Source organism: Callospermophilus lateralis, chromosome 8 (genome assembly GCF_048772815.1).
Source record: "Callospermophilus lateralis isolate mCalLat2 chromosome 8, mCalLat2.hap1, whole genome shotgun sequence".
Classification (NCBI taxonomy): domain Eukaryota; kingdom Metazoa; phylum Chordata; class Mammalia; order Rodentia; family Sciuridae; genus Callospermophilus; species Callospermophilus lateralis.
In genome coordinates, this window is record NC_135312.1 from 81286225 (window position 1) to 81297574 (window position 11350).

At 35.1% G+C, this 11350-nt stretch overlaps 1 protein-coding gene across 12 annotated transcripts in view; it reads left to right on the forward strand.

Moving 5' to 3' along the window:
- Nucleotides 1-10922, forward strand: part of Camk2d (calcium/calmodulin dependent protein kinase II delta) — a 300003-nt gene extending 289081 nt beyond the window's left edge. For 6 of the 12 annotated variants that reach the window (XM_076864709.2, XM_076864711.2, XM_076864717.2 and 3 more), the window contains 4 exons: nucleotides 3636-3730; nucleotides 5668-5896; nucleotides 7488-7583; nucleotides 8777-10922. In XM_076864709.2, coding sequence (XP_076720824.1) covers nucleotides 3636-3730; nucleotides 5668-5896; nucleotides 7488-7554 — 391 coding nt within the window. In that variant the 3' untranslated portion in view covers nucleotides 7555-7583; nucleotides 8777-10922. Of the gene's footprint in view, nucleotides 1-3635; nucleotides 3731-5667; nucleotides 5941-7487; nucleotides 7584-8776 lie in introns of all 12 variants that reach the window. The other 6 variants (XM_076864712.2, XM_076864719.2, XM_076864721.2 and 3 more) reach the window with 2 other exon arrangements.
- Nucleotides 10923-11350: the final 428 nt, after the last annotated feature.

Consider the following 11350-nt stretch of genomic DNA (forward strand, 5'->3'; position numbering starts at 1 on the left):
AGATAAGCACAAATACTGCAGGATGACAGTGACTTTCCTACACCATAGAATGGAACATAAATGGTTGCAAACATTCAGGCTGGTTGAATTAGCGGTGGAGGGCATTAGTTGTTATATACTAGAAAGTTTTCATAAAGGTTCACTTTAATCCTATAGTCCTACTTATAAGAATTTAACATGACATGGATTTAGGTTCTGGGAATTAAACCCATGGCATTTTACTACTGAGCTATATTTCCAGCCTTTTTAATTTTTTATTTTGAGACAAGTTCTCACTAAATCTCTTAAGGTTTTTCTAAATTGCTGAGGCTGGCCTTGAACTAGTAATCCTCCTGCCTCAGCCTCCTGAGTTGTTGGAATTACAGGCATGTGCTTCCGCACCCAGCTTTTTTACATGAATTTTGAATCTAAAACATGGTATAAGATTTATAAACACAGGTATACGTTGAAGCATATTCATAATATTGAAAATTTGGGACAACATAAAAGTATAACATGGTAACCATTACATAATCTTGAGTACCATTAGTACAATGGATGTTTATGTTTATGTAGAGTTTCTAGTGACCTGGCAAAATACTTGCGATGTTTTTGCTGAAAAGAAAAGTAGGATATAGTGTATGTACGTAATTATTCAAACATAAGAAAAAGCATTGAAAGTAGAATGAAATGTGTCAAATTACTCTTGTAAAAGAAAAATAAAGGGGCTGGAGTTGTGGCTCAGTGGTGAAGTGCTCACCTAGCATGTGCAAGGCTTGGGTTCATCCTCAACACCACGTAAAAATAAATAAATAAAATAAAGGTATTTTGTTCAACTACAACTAAAAAATAAATACTTTTAAAAAAAGAAAAAGAAAGAGACTGTCTCTGAGAAATGAAATTATGGGTAGATCTTTTTTCTGTTTCCTTTTTATTTTTTCCAAATTTCCAAAGGCAAGTATTGCCTTTTTTTCATTAGTGACAAATAGCTATGTTATCTTTCCTTACTGTAACAAAATACCTGAGATAGTCCACTTAAAAAGAGGAAAACTTCATTTTGGCTCACGCTTTCAGAGGTATCAGTCCATGATCCATTGGTCATGGGGCACAAGCCCCTATTGTTTGGGGCTCATAGCAATACGGTATATCATGGCAAGAGCATATTTATCTTGTGGTGACTGGGAAGCAAAAGTAAGGAAGAAGCAGTGCTGGAGTCTTAATATCTCCTTCAAGACCACACCTCTACTAGCCTAACTTCCTTCCACTAGGCCCCACCTCCTAAAGGTTCTACCACATCCCAGAAGTACCCTGGGATTGGAACTAAGCCTCAACACATGGGCCTAGGGGAGACATTATATATTATAGCACTAGGCAAATATAAAATATGGAGAAGAGCAAATGTAAGAACTAAATTAAATCAGGTGCTGATTCTTATAAATTAAATGTTTGTGTATATACAAACACATGTGTATACATTTATATATATATATATATATATATATATATATATATATATATATATATATATATCTCCAATTCTTTAACAAGACCAAATAAAATACATAAACTTGGAATAAAAGAAACAGTTTTTTTTTTTAAAAAAAAAATGGAGTTTAGAAGAATACTTTTTGTCATCACAGTTATTAAACAATTGTTTTTAACTCTCTGCCATAGAACCTTTTCTTCTATTTTTTTTGCTATTGTAACCTTGTTAGACTCATCTGATTCTCCAAATAATAATCATATTATTTTTAAAAATAATAACAATGCAAAAAAAAAAACACTTTAGTAATAGCATTCCCCTGAGGAATGGTTTAAAAAAAAAAATGTGCTTTGTCATTGTTTTTTATTCAGACACAGAGGATAATTGTAGCCAGGCAAAAGTAGAGTATTATCTGTATTCTCAGACCCTTTAAAGTGGAGTATTAAAAGTAACACAGTGCCTAGGGATCACATTGGTTCACTAATTCCTTTGCTCATAGAGGCTTTGGGTCCCATTTTGTACTTTTAGGCCTAGAGATAATCTAGCAGCACTTCCATTTGGTAGATTTTGGATGTATTGATAAAGCTCTGTCAACTGGTCCATAGAACGCCTGCTCATAACACATACACACACATCAAACGGCAGCTTTGCGAATCTTTTTTAAATGCAGAAGAGATAGATGATTGACTGATTGTTTGATAGATGAGTGAAGAGAGAAAAAATAGATTAACAGATTTACAACTATATTAACTCTTTTGAAGGTTGTGTAAAAATATTCATCAAAATATAGTGATTCCCAGATGATCTTAGAAATGATGTCAAGTAGTAAGAATTTTGGTTCACTGATATTGACAACCCAAACTCCTATTTATAGAGGGAAATAATAGCTTCTGGCAGAATAGATTCCTGTTACCATAGGAACTCTATTCTTTTTTTTTTTTTCCTCACATTTTTTATCGGTGCATAATAGCTGTTCCTACTGATGGGACTTACATATTTCTACATGCACAGAATACACAATAAAACAACATAATTTGGCCAATTTCACTTCCCAGAATTTCCCCCAGGAACACTGTTGTTAATAGAAAGAGATTTTAAATATATGACGGGAGCTTAAAAGGCACTTGCCCCACAGGCAACCTCAGACAGAATGTATAAACTCAGCATTGCCCCGACCTTTTTGCAACTTTCCTGACCGCACAGGGTAATTGCTGTGATCTCCTACCTTGCCGCACATTCTATGAAGAGTACTGCACTTTGAAGAACCATAGTTTGACTTATAAAAATTGTTTTTTCTATTGAATAGTTAAGAAATTTGGGTAGAGATGTAGCTCAGGGGTAGAATACCCAAAAAAAAAGAAAAAACTTAAAGAAATTTTGCTGGCCACAGTAACACACACTTCTGCTACTCAGGAGGTTAAGGCAGGAGGATCTCAAGTTCAGGGCCAGCTTGGATAACTTAGCAAGACCTTGTCTCCAAATAAAATTTACAAAAATAAAAGAAGGTTTGAGGAGGTAGCTCAGTAGTACAGTACCCCTGGGTTTAATCCCCAGTTCTGGAAAAAAAAAATATTTTAATGAAAAAATACAGAAGAAATCTATTATGTGTATTTTAACCTCCTATTTATTTTCTTTTGAAAGTAAACTTTAAACTTCAGCTCAGTTAAGTCTTGAGGACATGCCAAGAAGCATAGGATGTGATACCTTTAAGTCAATTATGATATAGATTTTTCATGTGAATATAGAAGATGTGATTCATCAAAATATTGTTCCAAAATATTTAATTTTAGAACCAAAGCTGCTCTTATAGGGCTTGGTGTATGTCTTAGACTTGAACTATAAAATATGGAAAACATTTAAAGAACAATAAGAGTTAGAACAAATGGATAATTCACTTTGGAAACAAAGAAATAGACATTCTTAAAAGGAAACACTTCTATTTAAATCAGTTAATTAATTTGCCCCAATTATAGCTCTCTACAAAGTTTCTTTTTGAACTTTATTCATCAGCCCACCCTACCAAGGTCTATGCTAGAAATTTTATATTTTTAGTGGCTTTCAGAGGCTCTCTTCTTCTCTGATTGATAACTAAGAATGTTTTACATATAGAAGAACAAAACATATCAGCACATTTATCGATTGACAATTTTTATTATTTTTTTTTTTCCTACAGAAAAATCTGTGACCCGGGTCTTACTGCCTTTGAACCTGAAGCTTTGGGTAACTTAGTGGAAGGGATGGATTTTCACCGATTCTACTTTGAAAATGGTACATTTACTCCAAATTCAACAATGTGCTTTTTCCAACTTCTCTGCGAATTTCTCCCAAATTTGCAAACTCTTTGTCTCTTTTCTGCAATAAGAAATGCTTTGTTCGGCATCATTTTACGAGCATTTTGTGTTCGAAACTGAAAATAATGTTTATATATACATTCACACTGTATATATACATATAAGGAGAGAGAGAGAGACAGACCGACAGACAGACAAACTTAAAAGGTTTATTGTGTTTTGAAAAACATCTGCCTTTGGATAAAAGGTTTTGTGGGGGGGGGCTGGTCATGGTGGTGGTGGCAGTGGGGATACAACCCAGGGCAAGCCCTCTACCACTGAGCTACATCCCCAGCCCTGGATAAAAGATAATTTTGATGGAATGCACCCATTAAGTCCAAGGGAATGTCTAATATAAACTGCATAATGTTATGAAGAAAAGTATTATTTCAAGGATTCTAAAACTGTTTGTGTAAGAAAAATTTTAAAAACCACAGCACACAGAATGTTCTACAGACAAGAATTCTATGAAGCATATTTGGTGCTTATTTTCAAAATTTTAGTGGTCTCAGATAAAACAGACACATTTCAGAGAAAATGACAGAAGTTTCTAATCCCTCAGGCCATCAAAAAGTGAGTAAACCAGGAATTCCCTTATTCTTCTTTCCCTTACTCCTAATGATATTAGAAGTTATTTTTTCATGATGCCTGCAGTGAACTCATTGTTTTTGCAGTGAGATCTTGTTGATTTAAAAAGAAATTGTAGTAATGATTAGGATACTTAAGCTCACTTTCAGTAATCATAAACATTGATAAAAATGCTGGCCTTGATGTGGATTTTTAACATGTATTATGAATTGCTATTACTTATATGCACCATGTATTTGCACACTAGGTGACAAATTCACCTGATCAAAGCTTTAGTAAATGTTCTCATATTCTCTAAGTTCTAGTACTCTGATTGACAGCATATCATATTTCCTCTATCTGACCCTTAATCAACATCATCTCATCAGCAGTAAAAAGAATCCATTAACCCATTAATATTTTAACTTATTTCAGCGTGACACTGCCTTTCTTATGTGAGTATAGTATTTTGAGTAATATACATAGTGTTTTCTGAGAATGAGAAGCAGGTTTCAGTTCAAACTGTTCTAGTGATCAAAGAGAAATACCATCAATAAGTAATGTGTACTAAGTCCTCATGTCTCTTGGTGACTAAGTAGAATAGGTAGTTACTATTAAAACACTAGAGATGGGAGCCTCATGAACACTACTTAGTCAAAAGAAAGATGGTTAGAGCCTATTTGGCCAACACCAAATTGAAGATTTTCACTAAATAATCACAGATAGGTTATCATGGACTGGGCTGCACTACATGGAGGAGTCACAGGGTGAGATACAGAAACAAATTCTCGCTGTGACAGCCTTTCTTGGAGACAGTGGTCTCTGGGCTTGATATTTGCTGTTTTCTTGTCTGTGTTCGTTACCAAAAACACACTCCACTACAAGCTATCCTGTGAACTACCCCAGCAGGTCATTCATTGAGATGACAGCTGCTGCTCAGAGCACCTGCGCCTGGCCTTCTCCACTTCTATTCCTATTATGTCTTCTGTTTCTAATCATTTCCCATTACAAATAAATACACTTTATAGCTTTTTCTCCCAATCAATCAAAATTTCTAAAATAGCATGCAAATGGTCTATAAAGGATATCAAAGAAAAAACTGTTTCCCCTTTTGTTATTTTCTCTTATTCCTTTATACTTTAGACAGCACCCAGCATCAGATTAGTGCAAATAGCCAGATTAATTAATTAATTAACTAAGGAGTTAATAAGTAGCATTTCATCTATTATTATCAACTGGAGTTATTACTGGTTTTGGTTCACTTTACATAGGCACTAATTGCTTTCTTATCATGTTGTTCTTTTTCAGCTTTGTCCAAAAGCAATAAACCAATCCACACTATTATCCTAAATCCTCATGTCCATCTGGTCGGGGACGATGCTGCCTGCATAGCATACATTAGGCTCACACAGTATATGGATGGCAGTGGAATGCCAAAGACAATGCAGTCAGAAGAGACCCGCGTGTGGCACCGCAGGGATGGAAAGTGGCAGAATGTTCATTTTCATCGCTCGGGGTCACCAACAGTACCCATCAAGTAAATATTTCCAGGCTGTCAGCTTCTTTGTTACTATACCTATGGTCAGCTCCTTCTACTTATTCCACTGTTAATAGCATGGCATATGTTGTTTAATGCTAGTGGTTGATCATATTGGTGGAAATAAAGGCCTTCCTTGGGAGAGACTACAATTCTCTGGGACAGTCAATCAGATGAGCCAATAAAACGTGCCATAAAGCAGTACACCATAGTTTTTGACAGGAATTAGAAACTATACTGTCACTATCTACTGATTTATTATATGGTTAAATCAGAAGGATTCATGTAATTAGGCAAAATATTTGTAACTTCATTTTCACAATTGGCCAAGGAAGGTGATGTAGAAGGAAAGCATAGAGCAGAGTTTGTAAAATGGCCCGTGAGCTATAAGAAGCTTCACTTCCTAGATTACCCCCTAGGGCTCATTGACTGACATTAGAAAACTTATAAATCAATTTTACCAAGCAAATATCAAGTATTGCAGTGCTTTCTCACCTCACTGCTCTACCTCAAATGTTGTATTTGACTACCAGTCAATAATCAGACAACTATTTATTGCACCTCTCTGAGGTGTTTCACCTGTGCCAGGTACAATGTGAGATAAAGGCCTTTGCCCCTCAAGGAACATACATTCTAGTTCAGAAAGTAACTAACTGCAATAAATAAAAATAAATAAAAATTATTTATTTTTATAAATAAATAAAATTCTGCAATCAAGTAATCGACTGAAGAGTAAAGTAGAATGAGGAACCCAAAGAGCACACTGCTGTTAACACTTTGCATATAAAATAGAATCTTAGACAAGGGTTAAATGACAAGTGTTACTGGAAACATAGGAACATAAAAAGAAAGATCAAAGGGAAGATAGTCCTAACTAAGGGGGCATCATGAAGAAAAGTAATGTCAAGATTTGGGCTAATATGGTAGCCAGTTATGGGTGAGGAAGATTGGCTTCAACTGGAGTAAAGGACAGATGGAGGAAAAGAGGTCACATGGGCCAAGTAGGACAAGATGACAGTAAGGGAGCTTAGATGGAAGAGATATTTGTTTAGTCCACTGCTGATTTCTTTCCAAATTCTCTCCCCACATCACCTGTTGGTAGTTGAGGGTGTGGAATGGGAAGTCAAGTCCATACAAACAGCCATTCAACTCACTCCAGAGAACCCATCATGATATCTTAGTTTGCTATATACCACAGTGGTTTTCAATGGCCTTCTGTATAGCCTCAATAATTATAACATCGCTGTTGGATTTTGCAAAAAAAAAAAAAGGCGGGGGGTATGGTCAATAAAGACCAAAAAAAATACCTTAAAAGCAATAGATCGAAATTCCAAAAACGATAGTTATATCATCAAGATAAAGGCACTAAAGGAATATGAAGATAATGAAAACAACTATTTTTGTGTTTGTGTGGTTTTTTTTTACCCCAAAGAGGTACAACACAAATTGCCAGCTAACATAGAAGGGATTACATTCATGTGGTAACAGGGGTTGGGTTTTTCTGCAATTCCCTGAAGTGTTGATGGGATAGAGCCTATTTAAGAAAACTTCCTTTTACGCCAGGTGGCTTAAATGGGGCTTCTCTTAATAGGCCACCATGTATTCCAAATGGGAAAGAAAACTTCTCAGGAGGCACCTCTTTGTGGCAAAACATCTAAGGCCTGAAAACCATTCACATATGGGTCTTGTAAGTAGCATCCTGCTCTGGGATACTTTGCAATTGGAGCTAATCTCAGAAAGGCTGCATGGCTGATTTTCTTTCCTGGAGGATATTTATTCTGCATTATATTCCATGAAACACATACAAGGTCTTTAAGAATCCATAGCAGTGTTGCATGAACTCCTATGTCTAACATCCACTTTAGAATATAACCCTTAATTTTAAAGGTAATACATACTGAGAAGGACCTTTTTCATGTAGTTGTTGGATTGTGTTATTTTAGAATCCTGGAGTTCTCAGACCAACAGTCAGTTATGTTGGAGTCAATTCAGACAACTCTCAATTATCCAGACTAATTTTTATTCACCTTTAGAATCCTTTGGTGACTTACTATTTTCTAGAAGTTGCAATTGCTGTAAGCAGTTGGCTGAGGTTAATATGTAAATTAGTTTGCTGTGCCTGACTGAGCATGATGGTACTTGATCCTCCTGAGAACAGGCCACAAGTGGAAATCAAGCTGAAATTTAAAAGGTACAAAGTAAGGTATTCCACAGGATAATTGAAAGTTGGCCGTAATTAAATTCATGCCTATGTTGTTGTTTTTAAAAATGTGTTTCTGACACTTGGATTAGGATCCAGATAAGTGTGGTGCTGTTGTTAATATTTTCCCCACTTGAAAACTGGACCTTATAAGAACTTCTAAGAAATAGTGCTCTCAGTGGTTGCTTTAAAGAATGAAATAAAAATAATCATGTGGGGTTTTTTTTTCCATTCTAGTGGCTATATTCCTTGTTAAATTCATTTCAAAGTTTAATTTCCCAAGGAGTCTTAGAATAATGAAAAAACCTAAAGATGAACTTGAACTTCTGATCTCTTCCAACCAAACAATAATATTAATTTATTAAATTTGTCTAGTAAATATGAATACTCAAAATACATATTTATATTTAATAATTTGATGTCTATGACCCTGTCTCTATTTCTAGCTTAGCTTTGTGTGAAAAAAAAAGATAATACTGAGTCATTTTGTATTCTTCCTTACTTTTTTTTAAATATTGTGTATTTTAATCTTATAATGATTTTAAGCAAATATCTCTTATATCCAGTGTTTTTAATCTGATCTTTAAGTGAATTATAAAATTGTGGCCTAGGCACATCTGTGGCAAAGCAATTTGATGAAGCAACATAACTTATGTCTTCTTCCGTTTTTCTCCTTTCAGCTAATTATCAACGTGCCACTTCTGCATTCTTTGTTCTCAAAGCACCGGATGGTAACCCTGGGCCGTCCTCTCCTCCTCTTCATGCATGTTTCTGAGTGCATGAAGTTGTGAAGGTCCTACATGTTATGCATACGTGATGCATCATCTATCATATATTCCTTCCTGTACATTGTTTACACTTCAACGATGGGGATGTTCCATGCAAACTGAAATTACTGTTGGCAACCAATAGGGGGAGGTCAGACAAAAAAAAAAAAAAATCCCAGGATATTCCAAATACAACTATTCATCTAGTTTCTCTGTTTATGCCAAGATTTAATGTAACAGACTTAAAAAAATTATTGTTCTCTGAATGACAGTTTGTAAGAGAAATGTAAATTTTTTAGAACTCTGTTTTGGCTTGTTTTTTTTAAAAAGGCAAAAATATATATATCTATATCTATAAATATATATATATACTTTCAGTTTCTGGGTGTGATCCTGGTTGAAATGGGTGATTTTTCACTGAGAGCTTTGATGTTGAACAATTAAAGTGGGTTGATATGTGGGCAAAAAAAAAAAAAATCATATGCATGTAGAAGCAAGAATCAGTTGGTTAACTGCCATCTAAAGCCATGATGTATTTAGTCAAAGTGCAAACTGGAAAAATTCACATCACATATGAGTTTGATCATTTTAGAACATACACTGTTCTAGTGGATTTGCTGAATTGATTTTTGTTTTCCTTTCTCAAATCTGTCCTCTGTTCTCTTCATTTTATCCCATTTCTTTGTTACTTTGTATGCTTCCTTTTTTTTATTATTCTTTTGTTCTTTCATTCTTTTTCCTTCTTTTCTCTTGTGGATAGCAGTGTGTCAGAATAAAAGTGAAATTTGCAGAACGATGGTAAAATAAAAACTGAGGTATTTTGGAGAGAGCTAAACCAGCACTTTTGGTCATCTTCTGGGCCCACAGAACTTAAAAATAATTGAATAAAAATAAAGTTTAAATAAAGCTTAAGCTCTAGTTTGGACTTAAGTATCCCAACTATGTGGGAGGTATTGGAATTGTTGAAACTTAGACACCAAGTAAGTCCCTGTAAACTACAGTACATCCTACTAATTGGGATGGATGCTAGGAAAATAGCAAGCTGAGAGTGGATTAGGTTTTTGTGCAAAAGCACTTGTTTTGTGCAAAAGCACTCGTTTCCACCTTGTGAAAGTGTAGGGCCCCTCCTGCCTCACCATTAGCTAGCGTTCTAAAGCTAGAGAGCTTAGGGATGTTTCCACTCTCATAAGCATTTTGAACTTGATCTTTGCAACTTGTGCTTTTTTAGCTTTTCTCTTGAGTCAGAATATCATTCTCCCTCTCCAAGGAGTTAGGATTTTCCAGTTTAAAATAAAAAGCAAAGGGAAATGTCCCGGTTTTCTTTGTGTTTCTCATTTCTCCTTTGTTGATTCAATTCCTGTGAGGTTTTTTCTCTTCCCTGAAATACTTTCTAGTGCATGGAATCTCCATCAGCATTATTTTAACCATAGTTACAGTCCTCAGAAGCCTATTTTTTAAAGCAGAAGGAAAACAACAACAACAAAAAAAAAAAAAAAAAAAAAACAACCCTCCCTCTTTTCTCTCATTTCACCTTTCTGTGTTGATTACTAATAACCTTAGATATTGTTGCTAGTGGACGTATGGTAGATGGGTTGAAGCTTTTCTGATAATTATTACACAATTTAAAACAACATATATTTAAAATAAATATATACATTAAATGTATTGAGCCATGTTAACCTGCCAATGAGATCTGTGAAAAAATAATGGCCTCATTTTTCCCTTTTTAATTTCTTTTACCTTTTTTGTGAAGCGGCTATACGTGGCATACATGTATTTAAAAAAAAAAAAAAAGTAGGTGTAGATTGTTTGTTTTTTTACACTTTTAACTTAGCATGTGGTGTTGAAGTATTACCGTAGATCAAGTTTGTCTTCCGCACTAAGATGTGAGGAAATTGTGATTTGTTCTCTCCACCACAATTGAATTACACATTTATTATCTTCTATCATTTTGAAACACTGCAGTTTACCATGGGACACTGTATATATTTCTTGCCATAATGGTAAATGACTGATTGATATATTTAAGAGTTAATAAATTTGTGATTTCTGCTGACAATGTGTCCATCTTTCTTTCTTGAGGGACTGTCTTTATGCATGCGTGGTGTTGGCCAGTGTCAAAGGCAGGCGTGTCCTACTATGGTATTCGTTTAGTACATCACACCTTGCACTCAGTGATAATGGCAAGTTAATTTTCTCTGTGCACAAAACAATGGTCTTTCCAGGGAAATTTTGCTGAGAAAATAGTGAACAGCTAAGGATCCTAAAAGCTTCTAGACCTGTGCCCTCTGATTCATCCTTTCATCCAGGTGCTAAGAGGTTCCTTTGCTCCCTCAAATCTGGCTAAAGACCACTGGTATCATCTCCAGTACACAGACAAGCACCGTAGCCCCTGCTGCTTAGCACCTTGAACTTGAGTAGACAGAAGAACTCAACTTATTTCTAATTGCTAAAAACACCACTCACCACTCACCACACACACATTTC